This window comes from Trichosurus vulpecula, chromosome X, assembly GCF_011100635.1.
Source record: "Trichosurus vulpecula isolate mTriVul1 chromosome X, mTriVul1.pri, whole genome shotgun sequence".
NCBI lineage: Eukaryota > Metazoa > Chordata > Mammalia > Diprotodontia > Phalangeridae > Trichosurus > Trichosurus vulpecula.
Genome location: NC_050582.1, coordinates 31,099,853 through 31,119,168, shown reverse-complemented (window position 1 = coordinate 31,119,168; position 19,316 = coordinate 31,099,853). Strand labels below are relative to the sequence as shown.

The 19,316-nt window shown below is 40.3% G+C and overlaps 1 protein-coding gene across 1 annotated transcript in view; it reads left to right on the top strand.

The window, feature by feature from the left end:
- The window catches only part of AFF2 (AF4/FMR2 family member 2), a 157,145-nt gene that overhangs the window by 64,069 nt on the left and 73,760 nt on the right, over positions 1-19,316 (top strand). The window contains exon 5 of the mRNA XM_036740017.1: positions 5,574-5,625. Within this exon, the coding sequence (XP_036595912.1) occupies positions 5,574-5,625 (52 nt within the window). The remainder of the gene's footprint in view (positions 1-5,573; positions 5,626-19,316) is intronic.

Here is a 19,316-nt window from a genome sequence, read left to right as displayed (position 1 = left end):
ATGCTTCCAGACTTGCCTAGAACAGGGAGAGTATCATTGGATTCATTTTGATAATTACACCCCGACAGTAGTTTGACTTTTCTGTCTTGTCCTAGAAGGATTTTTTTGCTGCCCCCACAACGAACAGCAACTGTTTATGGTCTCATATTATACATAGTGATTGGCTAAAATGAGATCTCTCCCCACTATGCACTGCCATTTTCTCCCACTCAGAAAAAGTCCTGGCTTATAGGGGCAATGAGCAAGATCATCCCTGCCTGAAAGTCTGCCTCTTGCATGATGGTGGAAAACTTCAAAATGTAGGCCCAGAATTTCATTGTCAGTGGGCTGCTAAGAACACCATCAAGCCACCAGTGCTTTGGAGGCAAAGGCAAAGGATCTGGGTTCAAATCCTGCCTATGTGTGTAGCATTAAGCAAGCCCCTTCATCTCCCTGGGCCTCATTTTCCACATCTATTAAAGAAAGAGGCTGAACTCAATGACCCCTATGGTCCCTCCCAGCTCTAAATCTGTGATACTTGGTCATGATGACTTAATCCATAACACACACAAGCACAAAATACACATGGACTATCCTATGCATAGGCACGATTTGCTGTAGCATTTTGTTTCGCATAAAAAATTAATGGGAGCATCTAAAATCCGTATGTACTTCTAGGCTTCTAATATAGCTTTCTTTCAAAAACACAAAAGTGAAAGTACTTATTTACAAGTTTAAGCAGCTCCTATGTGCCCTTTGAAGTGGTTTCCTTTATCCTATTACATTTAGGACCTCCTAGGGATCGTTTTATTTTCTGCTTTATTCTAGAACATCAGATATTTTTTCTTCTTTTTTCCTTTAAAGGTCGGTTTCAACCCTTTTCAGTTTCTCTCTTGTTACACCTCTCTAGCATACTTTTTCCTTCTCCAGCCAAGCCATATTTCTCTCCATTTTAAGAGGTACCTACACTGAGAGTACACTGAAAGTATGCAGTGGGGTGTCTAAGATGATGGTGGGTTGTAAAAACCTCATTAAAGTGGTTGAAGGACCTGGGGATATTTGGTTTAGGAAAGTAACAACTAAGCAAAGATATAATTGCTGTCTTAGGATCAAAGGATAATAGTATTATTGAAGGGACCCTAGAAACCATCAAGTCCAACTCCTTTGTTTTATGGATGAAGAAACTGAGGCACATTGAGTTAAAGTGTCTTTCCCAGGGTCACACAGCTAGTATAAGTAACGGATTCCAAGCCTAGTGCTCTAACTACTACCCCCTGCTGCCTTGTGATCTTTTGCAAAGGCTATCAAATGAGCTCTGAGGCTGGAGTTGAAATTATTTTCTCACTGTCACACAGCCCCAAAACTAGAAGCCTGGTCTCCTGCCTGCTCTTCATTATACCATCCTGACCCTTAAGCCATTCTCTGGACCTTTACATGATCCTGTCTTCCAGGAATTCCTGGGAATTTTTTTCCGCATTTTTCATCTCCTCAGTGTTATACAAAATATGGGCCTTAGCAGCAATGATTTGGAAACTTTTAGCACAAAAACAAATTTGACCAGACCCTGAAAAAATCTTTAAAATGTATGTATGTGAGTCAACTAAGGTAATTTATTTGTTTGTTTCCATCCAATTGAAAAATGAAAGGACAGTTGTTTTTTAGTGTTTTAAAAAATGAAAGAACGAATAAAAAATTATTAAGTGATTACTATGTGTCAAGCACCAGGGATACAAGTACAAAGGCAAAGCCAACCTCTGACCTCAAGGAGCTCACATTCTACTGGGGGAAACAGCACACACAGGCAAGGGCTGGCCAGCCAGGGAGGGAGATTTGGGACTGCAAAGTTACAGGCTTGGTTAGTAAGGGAGTAGATTGACACATCCTGTTCAGGTACAATGACAGAGTTGATTTGATTATGGGAATATTTCATAATGATAATCTATTTGAAAAAAAAATCCTCTGCAGCCATGCAGATGGACAGATTTTCCTGCAGTTTTGCAGTATTACTACCATTTCTCAGTGTATTGCTTGCACCCATCTGAGGCACCTGGGAGATGATGAAGCCATGGACTTGGAGTCAGGAAGACCTAAGTTTAGACCCCACTCCAGATATACAACCCTAGCTATGGCTCCTTCTGCTAATACTGCAGCAACCTGTCTTATTTAGTGTGTAAATCCTAGGGAGCTGCTAGAGGTACACGGAGGTCAAATGATTTGCCTAGAGTCTCATAGCGAGTATGACTCAGAGGCAGGTTTTGAACCTGTGCTCCTGACTCCAGACAAGTACTCAGTTCACAGTATCATGATGCCTCTATAGCCAAAGTATCATCCCTTTCAAATCTTACTGAGGTGAATGGCTGTTATATTTTGAGCTCTAAATGGAAATCCTTGCAACTAGGACTAGAAAAAGAGGTAGCTTGTGCTCCTTTAAGGCTGCCAATGGGTTGCTAAAATCTGCCTCTAGGACAAAGCACTGTGGTGCAAAGATAGGGGAAGGTAGGCCCTGGTGACATGCTTCTGATAGACTGGCAGAGGACCATGAGACAAAGGAAAAGTTGGCTGCAAGTTCGACCTGCCACCAGCCCATGTCCAAACCCCAGGCTCCCCGTCCTACTCATAGCATCAGCTCTACGCAGGGTCTGCTAAAATTATTAGAGCATGTTTTCTGACTGTGACATTCAAGGGCCTTTAACCTAGCTACCCAGCTTTCATTAAGACTACCTCCCTATATACACTCTAGGGGCCTTCCTTCCAAACTGTTTCCCCATGACCTGTTATTGTTCAGTCACATCTGACACTTTGTGACCCTGTAGACCATATCATCCATGGGGTTTTCTTGGCAAAGATGCTGGAGTGATTTGCCATTTCCTTCTCCAGTGACTTAAAGCAAAGAGAGGCTAGATAACTTGCCCAGAGTCTCACAGCTAGAAAGTATCTGAGGCCAGTTCTGGACTCGGGTCTTCCTGACTCCAGGCCCAGCGCTCTATCCACTGCACCACCAGCTGCCTCTAAAAACATACTTCTACCCCTTTGCTCATGTTGCCCCTTGCACCAGATGTGATCCTCCCTAAGAAACGTATCTACCATACCCCTCCACTGGTTTACATCCTACCTGTCATTTAAAGCCTCATTAACATGTCACTCTTTTCATGAAACTGCTTCCTCAGTCTGCTCAAGAGCATGTACACTGTCTTTCCCTCTCCTAAGCCATCATTACACTTGAGCTATGCCATTCTTCTAGACTGATCACATTTTCCCTTGTACTGGGTTATTTACAAACTCCTCTTATCTCTCCTAGATTAGAAACTCAAGGAAAGAACCAAAATCTTCTCTTCTTCCTCTTAGTAACCCCAGGGCTAATGTCTTACCTCTAGGATTTCCTTCTATTTGTATACAGCTTTGCTAATTCGATTATTTGCATATTGTCTTCCCAATTCAAATGTGAGCCCAGCACCTGGAAACATGCCTTGCATATAGTAAGCACATAATAAATGCTCCTTGACTGACCCCAGAAGGCCAACCCACACTATCTCACATGTAGTCAATGCTCCATAAATATTGTCAATTGAATTTCTAACTGTTCATTGCAAAATGAATAATGAAGTCTCTTAATGAAGCATCTGAATTTTTAATATTTGAGTTCTCTAGCTAAAATGAACAATACATTCCTTATTCATCATAGCATGCAGAAATGAATTATATGTTTGCAACTGCTAAAGAAATGGCAAGACACAATTTTTTCCCTTCTCTTGGGTCTTCTATGTATCCATTATTCAATTTTTTCCCTTCTCTTGGGTCTTCTATGTATCCATTATTCTTTGGAAGGGAACTTATAAATCCTGGAAATTTAGTTTATCTGAAACCAACACCAACAGTTGTCCTTCCTACCAATCATATTTTATGCCCATCTTATCTTGTCAGACCTTAGTAAATATGCCATGTCCCTACAAGGCAGAAAGTGGTAATGGCAGATACTTTATTAGCAGATTTACAAGATGACCAATTTTCTTGGTTATTTTCCTAATTTTAATGGAATCATGAATATCTTTTTTTGCATATTGCTGATTTGAAAGTTTCCTTTTTTGAGGGAGGAAGAGTAGTGTCATAGAAAAGACCATGGCCTACAACCTACCTAATCTAAGTTTTTCCTAAATATGGGAAGGATCTATGACTTCAACACTGCGGAGAATTCGAGATAAGAGAATCCCCTTGATTGTGGCAGTCCACAGCCCTTTCTAGAGTTGCTGAAGTAGGCTGAGCTGATCCAAATGGTGGTTATAAAGTCTCTTTGATTAAGTGGGGCAGGACTAAAGAAATGCTTCTTGTCTTTGGATATCTTAACTACTACCCCATAATGATATGGCCTTTTCTTTGAGGCCAGTGTGGTGTTCAGTTTGCAGTGGTATTATCTGTCCTGTTGCCATGACCAAAGATTATAGAAATAGATCACAAAGGATTGTTTGCCAATAGTGGGTGATAATGGAAATGATACTTCCATAGAAAGAAAGGCATCTGTTCAATAAATCATTTTGAAAGTGCCATCCTATCACTAAAATTGGCAATACTTATATTTTCCCAAGATGCTTTCCTTGCCATCTTTAGATCAAATTGTATAGGAAGACATTTGTCATATATCCAGGAGTTAATGACTAATGGTTTTACGACCAGATCTTTAGTGCCCACTAAGGTTACCACAAGACAAATTACTTAGAAACCAATGGAAGTTCTCTAAATGGTTTCTCTTTATGACAATTTCAGAAGGCTTTGAATAGGCTGATCTGTTTAGCTCATGATGCTTTGTCTTTCATTTAGGATGACTACTTAGACAATGAGAACCTAATACTTTAAGATGTTGGCCAGTCTCCAACATAAGCCCATTACATTTCTTGGATACCGTATTAGTCAAAAATTGCAGTCCAGGGGCAGCTAAGTGGTGTAGTAGATAGAGCACTGGCCCTGGAGTCAGGAGGACTTGAGTTCCAATATGGCCTCAGACACTTGATGCTTACTAGCTGTTTGACCCCGGGCAAGTCACTTAACCCTGATTGCCTTGCCAAAAAATTGCTTTGCAAAATGCATGAAAGAGGTTCTGTGCATAGGAAGCATGGACTAATTCTGGAGATGATAAAATAATATTTTTTGTAAAGGAAAAATTTTAACGGAGCAATCAATCCTGTAAGCTCCACTGATATTCTTACATTGTCAAGAGAAAGTAAGGAGTACTCCCAATACATTGATGAAAGCTGGGGCATACGAGGCAGGTAGGCATGGATAGGACACAATCTGAGTTGTGGGAAGGAATGCCCACATTAATGAGATCCCAAATGCATTTGATCCATCCCTCTAAGATCCAGGTTTTGTAGGAGGAAAATGTATGCAACCAGTGTGTACCTGTAAATTAGAGATCAAAAAACCAAGTAGCTGATATACTCTCGAATCCATTTAATTGCATTTGTGTTCTATTGATTACATAAATACATTTTTATTGATTGCTGATTGAGTGATTAAAGGATGGTGTTCTATGACTTAATTATCAATTTAGAAAAAGAGTTTAAAGAATGTAACTCTGAGGTTTGTTTGTTTGTTTCTTGTAGAATGCTTGAAGACGACCTGAAAATCAGCAGCGACGAGGATGAAAATGAGCAGGTAGAGTGCCTGATATCAATCACATTGTTCTCATTTGGATTTGGCTGTATAATGTATAGCAAGAAGAGAGTGGAGGGGGAAAGTGGAGGAGGGAGGGAGCAGTACCAGGATGGTTTGAGAGGGAGAGGAGAGAAATCCGAATTTTCCAACTACAGAATATTAGAATTCTCCAAACTCCTCATTTTACAGAGGAAGGAGAAAAAGGTAGGGGCAGGGGTGGTCATCATTATTTAATAGAGACTTTTAAATCAGTTAAGCCATAATGACATGCTTTCTTAGTATGTGAGAGGCATGACTTTTTTGTTGGCTGAGAATGAGACTTAGTACCTCACACCCATGAATTCCTATTTTCCAGATGTATCAGTTGAGACCTCAATTCAGAATCCTTATCATATAGTTTTCTGACTTCTTACATGGCATTTTAGTGAAAAATTCTTTTGCTGAAGACTTGTTGATGACATTGTCCTTTCTTACATTTGGCATAATAAATATTTACCATTATGACCAAGAAATACAATGGAAGGAAATGACATTTTCACCCAAAAACTGCAGCTTTTGGCATTTGAGGGTCTTCAGCAAAGGCCAAATTATTTGGAGATTAGTAAAGTCAGTAATCCTTTGTTTCATGATCATAATGTTTTTGCATTTTATCATAATTTTCACATGGAATTGCTTTCCAAACACACATCTTAATACATAGTAAGGCATACAAAATGACAGGCCATTTTTTCACATGAGCTGAAAACCTCCCCACAGCTATAATCTCTAATGTAGACTTTTTATTGAAAGCTTACATAGGTATTTAGAGGTTGTAAGCAAACACCAAATTCTTAATTTGTTGCACAATTTGTGGAGAAGGTGCAAAGAAAATTTGCCAATAAAAACTTTGATTCTATTCTTATTCAGAAAGAGTTACTACAGCCTAATAGCTACACTAGTGTACAGTTAGTTCCACAAGCTAATAGTGACCCAAGTCATACAAGCTCAAGGCTTCCCTTTCCTTTGCTGTCATATCTGTTTCCTTCCTTTTCCCTCTCTATCTACCCCAACCCCTCTCTTTTTTCCTCTCCTCCTCCCCCACGCCCTACATGGACACATATGGTTACATCCATGTAGAGAACGCACAGTGTGCAAACTCCCACATTGAGGCAAGTCCATGACCGCTCCCTAACTTAATGTGTTAGCAAATTGCTCAAGGCACTAATGGACTTACCCATAGCCCCAGTGCTAACGTGGCATAGGATTTGAACATAGATCTTTTTGACATGCACACTGCCTCTGTATCTGTTCTACACCATCTGAAATAACTGCCTTTGACATTTGAACTTGTCAGGGTCACCATGAATTCATCCTTAGAGCAGCTGTCCTGCTGCTTTCCTAAACCCATTTCGGTACAGAGAAGCTTTACCTTAAACTGGTTCTTTTAATGTGCTCTCTTTCCATCTTCTCTAAGTCCAACATATTTATAAACTGAAATCTAATTAAAAGGCCATTTGTGGTTGACAGTCACCTTTGACATTACAAGTTTTGTCCATCAATTTTGTGTCTGTTTGTTAACATTCATAAATTAATGTGTCATTTGACAATATAATACAATCTAACATTTATTAAGCACCTACTATGTACTAGTGGATATTAAGATAAAGCTAAAAATTGTTCTTACCTTCAAGTAGCTTACAATACGATATATATACACAGATGATTTGAGTCAGAAAAGAGCACTTAGAGCTGGGAAGATCAAGAAAAGCTTCACTATATTCCCAAAACCAGGAGAGGTAAAGATGAGGAGGGCATTCCAAGCTTGAGGAGCAGCCTATGCAAAGTAATGGAGGCAGGAGACAAATTGCTAACAGGAAATAATGAAAGGTTGCTGCCCCAACAAGTACAGCGAGCTGGCATGGTTGATAAGAGCACTGGCCTTGAACTCAGGAAGACCTGAGTTCAAATCTTGCCTTAGATACTTCTTAACTATGTGACCCTGGGCAAGTCACTTAATGTCGATCTGCCTCCATTTCCTCAACTGTAAAATGAAGATCATAATAGCACCTATCTCCCAAGGTTGTTGTGAGGATCAAATGACAGAATATTTATAAAGTACTTAGCATGTTGCCTGGCACATGGTAGGTGTAATATAAGTGCTAGTTCTTATTATGTTTCTGATGATGATGATGACGATGTGAAATCTCAACTGGTACATCTCCTTTATCTTTGACCTATCAGTTATAGTTGTAGCTATAGGTCCATACCCAAAGTCTCTCTAGCTACTTGACCATGCAATTGATAACAGTTCTGAAATTGTGACTGCCCAAAATTTGCCACCATGTTGTATTGTTAGTCTAAACATTATGGTTGGAATGTTTCTGAGGGTAGTCTGATATTTCCATTTGTATAACTGCAAGTTGTGCCTTAGAGAAAGGCTATTGGTTTTATATTGGGTGGGGGTGGGCTACAAGGACTGCACTGCATGAATCCATTGTCATAGTGTCATCTGTTTAGAGGTGGAAGGGACTTTAGATGTCATGTAGATCAGTGGTGCCAAACTCAAATAGAAGGCAGAGCCACTAAACTATGTTAAGGATCCCTGTGGGCTGCATACTGACTTCAAGAACCACATGTTAATATCATCTATATTCCATTGTCTTTTATTTATTTAGTTAAATATTTCCCAGTTGCATTTGAATCTGGTTTGGGGCACTGGGAGCGTTACAAAGCAGCCGATGGGCTATGTTTTTGACACCTGATCTAGACCAGCCATGTCACCTTATATGGAAACTCGAGTACCAGAAAAGTTGGGTGATTTTACCAAGGTCACACAGATAGCCAAGTGGCACAGCCAGAATACGAACCCAGGCCTTCCCACTCCATATCCAGTACTCTTTCTATTGTACCATACTGCCAACAAGTTAATATTAACTTGGTTAACACATTCTCTTTTCTAAATACTTTTTAATGTTACAGCTTTATGTAGCAAGGATCCCAAGAGAGTGTTTCAAGTCCATGTATGAAAGACAAATCCAGATTCTAAATGTGAAAGCTTCCAATTTGGCATTTTGGTCCCATGCCTTTTACATTTTTGCCGCTTCCCCCCATCAAAAACAATATTAAACATGCTGAGCAGGCATACAGGTCATCTGCATAAACATCAACAAAGCAATTAGGATGCGTTTAAATGCTAAGTCAAATTCCCTCAAATATCTAAACGGATCATGAGGCTGGAATGGGAACATTATCATATACAAATTAAAGATACCAAATGTTCAGCTTTGGAGCTTGGGGTTGCAAACAAAACAGAATAAAACACCTCTCTAAAAGGAAATGTTATCTTCTCATGCCTTTCGCAGTTCATATCTACAAAGTCACATATGCATATTATTACTTGTCAAGAAGATTTCACTCTGAAAATATTTACAAGTTTGGGGACATCTTCATATTCTCTGTTCTGCATCCAATTTTTTAAGCCATTCTTCGGATCAAGATTTTTCTCAAAAGAGATAATTCAACATCGATCCTGAGCCCCTAGTTGAAAATGCTGTTTAATAATATAAGTTACAGTTACTGCTTCATTGAAAGCTGTAGGGTCCTAGAGAAAGATGTCCTCGCTGGGTGAGCCAGAGGGTAGCGAGACACACACAAACTGCTGTTTTCTGCTTACCAAACCAAAACATTTTCATACAACCTTGGAATGCCTAGGGATGTGATGCCTAGGGAGAAAGTTAATGGAACCTCTATGGATGCACAGATAGCTTTTTAGTCTATTCAGTCCCAGGTGCCAGAAGCCAATTTGGTGCTTGTGTTAAGGATCGGCTCAGAATTGACTCGAGTCTCCTAATGGCTGTGTTCTGACTAATTTTGAACCAGTGATCAGGGGATAAAATGCCAGTCCAGCCAATGCATCTGCACCAATCCCCTAGGAAAATATTAATCATGTTTCTCAAGAATATTTTTTTTTCCAAGTGCTCTTTTAATTTCAGTTCAATTCAGCAGACATTGATTGGTGCCCACTGTGTAACAGGAATACAGTTAGGCCATGCATTGGGAATGGAAAGATGAACAATAACCAGAACATTCCTTACACTTACTAAGTACCTACTATGTGCTATGCTCTGGGGATACGCAGAGAAAATAAAATCAGTCCCTGCCCTTGAGGGTGCTTACATGCTGCTGAGGTAAATAAAATGTAAAATAGAAACAAAGTAATTTTAGGGTGGGGAAGAAACCCTAACAAATGGAAGAATTCTGCAGGAGGTAGCACATGAGCCAAGCCTTGGGATTGCAAGAGGATATTGTGAAAAGGGAAAGGATTCCAGGAATGGGGGAGGGGGAGAAGCAGGGAGGACATAAAGCCTGTGTAGAAGCCCAGGTACCAGAGAGATGGAATATTGAGTATGAGAAATAGCAGGTAAATCAGTTTGGCCAGCCCATAAGGTTGTGGGGAGAGAGTCATGTGAAATGAAGACAGAGTGTGAAGGTCTTCAAATGACAAGCAGAAGAGTTTGTATTTTATCTTGGGAGTCCATTGGGAACCATTGAAGATTCTCGACTATGGAGTGCTGTGATCAGATGCGTGCTTTAGCAATATTGCTTTGTGTGGCTGTTTGGAAGATGGACCGGGGAGGAGAAAGCTTAGATGGTAGTCATGTGAGTAGAGAAAAGAGGATGTATACAGGAGAACTTGGAGACGCAGAATCTACAAACCTTGGCAACTGATTGAAAATGTGGGATGAGAGAGAGTGGATTGGGGCAGTGTGATGATCAATAAGTGTGATAACATAGAGCACCACTGGATTTGCAGGCAAGATACTTGGCTTCAAGTACCAGCGTGGCCACATATTAACTGTGTGACTTTTCTCTGTCTGGCCCTTAGTTTCCTCTTTTCTCAAAATAGGGTGCTAGACTACATGAGCTCTCTGTGCTCTCTAGGAAGCATCTCTAATGTGTCTTTGGTTCTAATTCCTAAGGAGCATTTTGATGGGACATTTTACTTTTCAGTCAATTAATGGGAATCATGTTTAAGCAACCTTAGATTTCCAATTCATTGTTAACCCCTTATTATTCCCACTTCTGTAATAGTCATTTTTAAGACAATCTAAGTTGGCTACCATGCTTTGAGTGCACATGTGAGCCATGTCTAGGCTGGGTAGTCTAATGGTCAAAGATAAAGTAGCATGATAAAATGCAGAGTGTTAGATGTGGTGCCAGATTACTTGGCTCTACCACTTTTATCTGTGTGACCTTAGGCAAGTCCCTTCTCTTATCCGGCCTTCAGTTTCCTTTGCAGTAAAAGAAGGGGGTTGGATTACATGATCGCTAAGGTACCTTTCTGATTCAAATTTATGATCATAGCTGATTTGCTGCCATCTCTGTAGCATCATGATGACCCAGGTCAAGTCAATAAGCATTTTTAAGTGCTTACTATATGTTTGGCACTGCACTAAGCACTAAGGATACAAAGAAAGGCAAAAATTGGGGAGACAACATTTTAACAATTTACATACAAGATATATAGAGGGTACAGGGTGGGCATGAAGGGACTCTTTCAGAGGGTGAAATCTGAGCTGAGACTTGAAGGAAGATGGGAAGCAAAGATGAAGAAGAAGGACATTCCAGGTATGGGGGGTAGGCAGTGAAAAGGCAAAGAGTTGGGAGAAGAAGCTTTGGGTACAAGGAATAGCAATGCGGTCAGTGTGGATGAATCATAGAATGGAGTGTAGGCAAGCACAAGAAGACTCAAAAGGTAGGAGGGGCCTGTTTGGAAAGGCCTTTGAATGCCCAATAGAGAATTTTGTAGTTTGTCCTGGAGGTGATAGGGAGCCACTGGAGCATATTGAGTAGGAAGGGAGTGACATGGATGGACTTTTGCACAACTAGAAGATCCCTTTGAGAGCTGAGTGGAGGATGGACTGCAGGGGAGAGAGACTCACCAAGATAGGGTGATCAGCCAGTGATCCAGGTGTGAGAGGATGAGGGCCTATGCCAGAGCAGTGGCAGCAGCAGCAGCCAAAGAGAGAAGGGCCTGTATGAGAGATGTGAACAGAGAAGCAATTGGCCTTGGCAACAAATTGGTTCTGAGAGGTGAGAGAGAATAAGGCGGCAAGGATGGCACGGAGGTTGGGATCTTGAGTGACTGGGAGGCTAGTGGTGCCTTGATCATACCAGGGAGGTTATGAAGAGTGGAGGATTTGGGGGATAATGAGTTCTGTTTTGGACATGTTGAGTTTGAGATGTCTGGGGCAGATGTTTCTGAACATTTTCCTCTTTTTGGTTTTGTTGTGTTTTCTTTTCCTCTCTGCTTTCTGGTTATGCAGGATTAAGGGAACCCTGAAAATGAGGGGTTAAACCTGAAATCCATTTTCCTTTACAGCTGAGGAGCAGCTATTGACGCTGCTCTTGCAGTTCAATAAAAGATCTAAAGAGATAGACCCGGTGCTTCTCTTTCAATAGAAGCAGCCTAATCAGTCACAAATGGTTTTTTACAAAGAAATTGTATTGACAGGTTTATTAAAATGGCTGTCTTTAAGGTTTTCAGCTATCTATGGCCTGACCTATTCCAAAAGCCTTTCAAACACATGGGGACCAGGCCTAAGAGCCCTCTGTGGCCTAGTCACAGCACCAGGTAAACATCTGCTGAATGTTTCACTGAATGAACTAATTAGGTTTGATTTATGCAGGACAAAGGGGTGAGACATTACAGTACAGTAATGCAGCCTTCCTAAGTCATTGCTAACTCCATGTGTAGGAGTCTCGAGACCCAACAGGCCCAAATTGGCAGGTGGATGCACAGACACATGAGCCACAGAAGCAGTGGGCACTGTCTGCGATGTCTTTTCAGGACTTCGAGTATTAACAGGATCTTGTTAACTGGAGACCTCCCTTCCCTCACCCATGGATTTATCATAGCCTCACTAGGTGTTTCAGAAATGAGGAATATAGCTAGATGCGTTTCACTGGTGACCAGGATCAGCCAAAGCCGATAGTTTCTGTGCCTCACAAGCCAAGCTGCACAATTCAAATGAGCTTTGAGTACAAAGCATCCTACTAAGTTGTATCTGGTATTTGAAGTGACCGTCATATTTTCTTTAACCAGATTTCCTTTTTTCTTCTGCCTAAGGGAGAGCTTCTTCCCCTCCGAGATGGTCACCTTCCTGGTGATATAATCACTTTGGAAGCATTTGGGGTCATTAACATTTGTAGCACTTTAGCAGGGGAAATGTCATAGAATATTTGTTTTGGGTTTTTTTTTGTGTGTTCTCCCCCTTTATTTCCTAACTTTCTCTTGCATGTTGATCTGATTAGTCCACACACACATACCAATTTGATTTTAATCCAGGGTTTTGATCTGGATTTTCTATTTAATCCTGGTCTCCTTTTGAGGCCTGGATTAACACCAGACAACTGCATGCAAAATGAATTCCTGAGGAGCAGCAGCAACAGCAAAATTGTGTTAGCCTTGGGTGATTCTTCCACCTGTGCCTTGCACACTGGACTTTCAAAGCATTTGGTCAGGGAAGATCAAAAGCAATTTCTCATGTTTAAAATCGGCAAATGAGAGAAAGGTTGTAGGGAGGAAAGAGAAAAGATCGACCCAATACATGAGTGGGGTGAGGGAGAGGAGACTGCCAAAGGAGGGCAGGGCTGGTTGGGACACTGTGATGGAAGCCTCTGAATGACCAAAGTTGGCCTGAGGGCACTGGGAGGAAGAAGGGAACCAAAGGGGGGTCCACATAAATGAAAGAGCAAGAGAGAGGACCTTCAACTTTGACAGTCCAATTATCATCCCCAAACTAGAGACACTGATAAAAGATAGAGTAAGTTGTAATGTAACAAAAGGAGTTGTGTTCCCCTTATTTCTAGTGTGTCTAAGATAAGTACTTCTTAATAGTGCAACTCCATAGTCTGGGAAAAAAAGATCGAGCTGCAAGCCCATTTACCCATCATCCCAACCTCCGCTTTGGAAGTGAATCTACTGTAACTGTATGCACTCATTCTGATGACATAGTGGCTTTCCAGCTATAATTATTCTTAGCAGCCACAGTTAGCCCTCCTCAAGGTTTCTCTAAACGTCCATTGACTTTGTTATCAGCCTAACAGCTCTTCTGTAACAGCATCACTAGGGCACACAGTGAGAGAGGTCAGCTTGTCAGAGCTATAGAAAGAGCACACGGCTTAGGATAAAACTCGTTGCCAAATAACTTGGCAAATAACTAAGTCTTTGAATGTAGAAGGCTTCTCTGTCATTGGCACATATTGAAATCCCCAGCAGAACGGGGACAGTTGAAGGCTGGCTGAAGAAAACTCTCACGTTGTAATTTTGAAATTATCTAGCAATTAGATAATAAGAGAGGAAATTTTAATTTATTCATTAATGACAGGAAAGTGAATAGGATAACATATAAGGTTAATAGAATGACATTGGCCTTCATATTCCCCAGATTGGGCATGCCATTCTGCTTTATTAACATAGAGACTAGATTAATAAGGAAATGCTTAGGGCTTGTATGATGTGATTTTTAATATGCTCCAGGCAACTATTTCACTGTTTAGAAACCTGCATGCTGAATTTCTCCATTGTAATTAGATCTGCTATTTTTAGTACTAAATGTTTTGACTTATGATATGCATATAATAGACTATCCATGAATACACACAGATGTATAACGATGCAACACAGCTCAAGGTGGCATAGCTTAAAAACCATCAGCTGGCAAATGTCCACAGAGAGAAGGAACAGTTAGCCAGTGTATATTTTAATTACAGAAATTCTTGCATGTTTGACTTAAAGTGATTGCTCTTTGTTGTTGTTGTCATTTTTGTAACCCCTAGATGGGCCAGAGGTACTGCTTTGGTTCAGCCTAAAGGAACTAATAAGAAGAAACCAATTCAAAATAAACTGATGCCATTTACATGTAGCAAAGAGCATAGTAATACGAAAACTAGCCCTTTAACCTGGAGGCTATGCATATAGCATGTTCCAGGCTACTAGCACCTCCTCCCCAGTTCTGCAAACATATCCCCCAAGTAAGTCCCCATAGATTATGTTGTTATATTTCAAGCCAAAAAGTGATCCGGGGCCAAATTAGTTTGGGAAACACTGTTTTAGATGGTCTCCCTTAAATATAGGTCATTACTAACGTGGAAATATGTTTGCATGATTGCACATGTATAATCTATATGAGATTGTTTTCTGTGATGGGGAGGAGGGATAGGAGGGAGAAAGGGTGAAAAAATTCAGAAAACTCAAAATTTGTAACTCAAAAATGAAGGAAAGAAATGAATATAGGTCATTAGTGGTTCTCAATAAATGAGACCATTGCTCAAACATGTTTAAAATTTAAGTCTGTATTTCATAACAGGGAGCCAAGTTCAGCCAACATTGTAATGTGTTATCATCTGTGTTTAAGTAAACCCTTATGCCTTGATAAAACAAATATAAACATGTACAAAATAAAGTTGTACAATCTGTGCCATTGTCTACCAGAAAACTCAAGAGACTGAAATTTCTATATTGGCGTAAGTAGGCTTTTAACAATTTGGTTTGGTATTTTGTTTGCAGTTTGAGTTTAAGAGCTGGGAATTAGGATTGGGGGTTTATAGCCCAAGTCTGATGTAGCCTACCCCTTAAATGTACCCAGCCTACTAGTAAGGGCACAAGGCAATCTGCAAAAAGCAAGGGTTTGTGCCCTCTCATTTAAGAGTGGTTTCTAGAAAGAAAGCAGAATATAGGTCATTGTTAAACTGCCAAGTCTATTTATCTATTGTGAGCAAAAGAAAGTATTTTAACTCTTTAGAAAAACTGCCAGAATTGGAGCTAAGATAAGTAATTTGTGTAGGCCCTGACTCTTGTTTACACGAACTTTGGTCTGAGGCAGAAAACTGACCTCATGGAGTTGACCTTGTGAGTCCCCCTCATGGAATCTGAGGGAAGTTTGGGGCCTTGGGTTCTTGCCTGCTTGAGGCTTTCAGTTCTTCTGATTCGACTGGACAGAAACATTTCCCCCCCCCCAACTGTGCTGGTTTTAACACCATTTACCTCCTCTTTTTTTTAAGCAAGGAAGGAGAGGCCCTTCTCAGCAGCTATGAGTGAGAGGTAGGGCTGGGGGCTGGAGCTGAGTTAGGAACAGGGAGGAGGCAGCTACAGCAAGAATAATTTAAATCCTACATTTTGATCCCACAAATCCAGAGAGTTTCCTGTTCGTCAGTGACTGGTGTAACACAATGACTGAATGCCAGATTTTTGATGGAGGGCAGAAATGCCCCCAAGTAAATTGTAATAACCTTTGCCTGCTCTATTTATATTTACTCCACTTAGGATTATTAGTGGTAACAGAAAACTTCTTGTGACTGAAAGAGGTTTCTTAACCGAAGCCAATTAATACATTTTTCAGTGAGAAGCAGAAACTCTATTCTAGAGTTAAAGAATATGGTCAGCTGACAAATAAATGTTTCTAAAGGTATTTATTTCCAACAGAATTAGAGAGAATAGTGCTTAATGAAGGGTAAGCCCTTGAGAATACTGTTAACATGTTAGCTTTGGGCCTGCTACTTAAAAATTCCTTCTCTGCTATTTAAATGCACATGAAGACAAAAGGAACAAGTTCTAAAACCCAAATTATCTATGTTCACATCTAGACATTTTTTTCCGATAGACTAAAGATGACAAGGAGCCCTGTCTCCTCACTGGGAAAGATGGTAAGGTGCCAGAGGCAGTAGGAGGTTGGTAGGAGTTTGCATCTATGTAATTCCCCACCACCACCCCTTCCACAATCCCCCAGCTCTGAATTGCTACTCAGTGTTGCTGCAACCCAAAAGAATGGTGCTGGCCACATGATTCTGAGTGGCCATCCCTAACCTACCACCCCACAGGTTGGAAAGCAGCATTCTATTACTAGTGACTTCATAGGTGAAGGCACACCAGACTCAAGTTAGAACATAGGACACTGGCTCTTTTTTAGGAAGGAAAGGAATTGAATACATTAGTTGAAATCTTTCTGTACATTGTGGCTGTCCTACCAAATCAGACAATATCTACGTATAAGAAGAAATAAAACACTCACTCATCTAAATGCTGCTTGGATTCATGGACTGAATTTGTCCTGTTTCATCCTCTTGCTCTGTCTTCATGTAGACAGCCTGCAGATAGCAAGGTCGAACCAGTCAAATCACAGAGCAAAAGTGCCCTTTTGTGCTGGTTCCCTCCTTCATGCTCAGTAAAACAATTATTCTAGGTATGTGTCTGCTTAAGTGAGTTAACCCATTCTATAGGTATTGATTACAGTACATCCAAATACATCAATGATGAGGTCATTTATTAATGAATTAGTTTGTTTCAGGCTTTTCTCCTGAAATGTTAGATCAATGCAATTTGCCAATACTGCCTGCCAGGTTACAGCACAGTTGTATCTCTGCACTACCAGAGCAGTCAAGTGGAGAGGGAACAGTCAAGCTACTTGGAAACATCTAGGTGCCTATCTAACCCTTTCCCATTGTACCCAGTTACTCAGTGTTGTATAGACATGGCCTGTGCACATGGATTATTATGAGATATCTGTTAAAGGGCTTTGGTCACTGCATGAAGTGGTACATTTGTCTAATAAGGTTATGTAAGTAGTATGATGTCAAAGATTTTTAAGAGAGAAAATGTAAGGGATGAATATAGAACAATGATAATAAAAATCACATTTTATGTGTGACTGACAGGAGTAATATTATGGCTAGGAAAAAAAGCAATATCCAAACAAACTGACTTGTGAAATGAGTTCAGGGTTTAGAATATCTCCAGGCCATCTCAGCACTCACCTTGATAATTTTACCACAAAGAAAACATAGTTATCTCCTTTGAGTCTTTTTGTAATTTAGCAAAAGAAAGAAATTGTATTTATTTTGTATGATGTCTCACAGAAGGGGATAGACAGGTAATTTCTTAAATCTGCTTATAAAGAGGGGTTAATTCTTAAGATCCTAAACCATCCTTGAAGCTTAAGGGTTCATCTATCTGATGTTTTAGGATCACACTTAAGCTATCAGGGGATTATTAGATGACATTTGGCTACCTTAAAAATTAGCTTTATAAAATTCCCATAATATATGTTAAGTTTTGAAGTGCCTTGATTCTTGAGTTTTTCCATAGAAGAATTTTGTGCGCATGCTATCGATGAGATTCATTGGACAGGGGATGTTGTTGCTGCTGTAGTTGGTTTTGTCTGTGAAGGCTGGGCAGTTTTATGGTTAGTGTAATGAAGTGTGACTCAAGCCCTATTCTCTGTTTCCTACTGTACCCATCAGGATCATAGGATTTCAATCAGAAAAAGATGGTAGAGATAATCTACTTCAGCCTTCTCAGTTTACAGAGGAAGAAACTGAAGCCCAGAAAGGGAAATAAAAACACAGGTAACAAGCAGCACATCTGGGATTTGTCGTTAGTGGGCTTTGTCAGTCAGGAAAGAAACTGATAAATCAAGAAATTGTCATAGCTGAACTTTCTATTAACATATTATAACTGGATTTCTGGTAGAATGCTATCCTAATAGAGAGGATAGAGAAGTATGGTTAGTCCTTTTGGATTCAGAATTGGGTGACTAGACCCAAAGAGCAGTCATTAATGGATTCCTTTGGAGGGAAGATTCTAGTCTAATACTGGAGTGATCTGTTCATGGCCTTGTGTTCCTTAGCAGTTTTTTTAGACTCTGTCCTGGGCTGCCTTCTTTTTGTCTCTATACTTTCAATTGGTGATCTCGTCATTTTGAATGGGTTCAGTTATCATTTCTATGCAAATATTCCCCATATCCATATATCTAGCTCCACTCTTTCCACTGAGCTTTTAGCCAACATCCACAAATGTTTATAGGATGTTTCCAATTGAATATCCAATAGATATCTCAAACTCAACATTTCAAAGCAGAACTCATTATCCATACCCCAACCCTCTCCTTTGCCATGCTCCACTCTTTCTGTCAAGGACACTACCGTCCTTCCAGTCACCCCCATTTGCAATCTGGGAACCATTCTTGACTTTTTGCCCTTCCTCACCACCACCCCCAAAATACAATTGGATACCAGATTTTGTTGCATCTATATTGACACTATCTCTTTTCCCTTCACCTATCTACCCTCCACACAGCTGCTAAAGTAATATCCCTAAAGCACACATCTGACCTCATCATTCCCTTCTCAGTAAACTTCAGTGGCTCCTATTATCTCTGTAATAGAATAGAGATTCCTCTGTTTGCTTTTTTTTAAAGCTTTGCATTACCCCTCTTCATACATTCTGTAGTATCTCAGAATTGTTCTCCCATCTCCATGTCTTTGCACTGGCCATCCCCAATCCCCCAGGGAGCTCTCTCTCCTCCCCTCTATCTCCTGGAATCCCTTATTTCCTTTAGGGTTCAGCTCAAACAATGCCTTCTGTAGGAGGCATTTCCTGGTTCCCTTTCCAACTTGCTCATGCCTTCTCCTCTATGGTTACCTTATAACTACTTGATATTTATCTAAATCTCCCTTGGTAAAATGTGAGCTCCTTGGGAGCGAGGGTTGTTTTAATTTTGTCTATATATCCTTATACTTAGCATAGTGCCTGGCACAGAGTAGATTTGTTAATTCATTGATTGATCATCTATGTCAGTGAATAAATTCTCCATAAATATATAGTGCTGGTAAGGATCATCTCAGTGGCTGTGTGTGAATTATGTGTCCCAGGC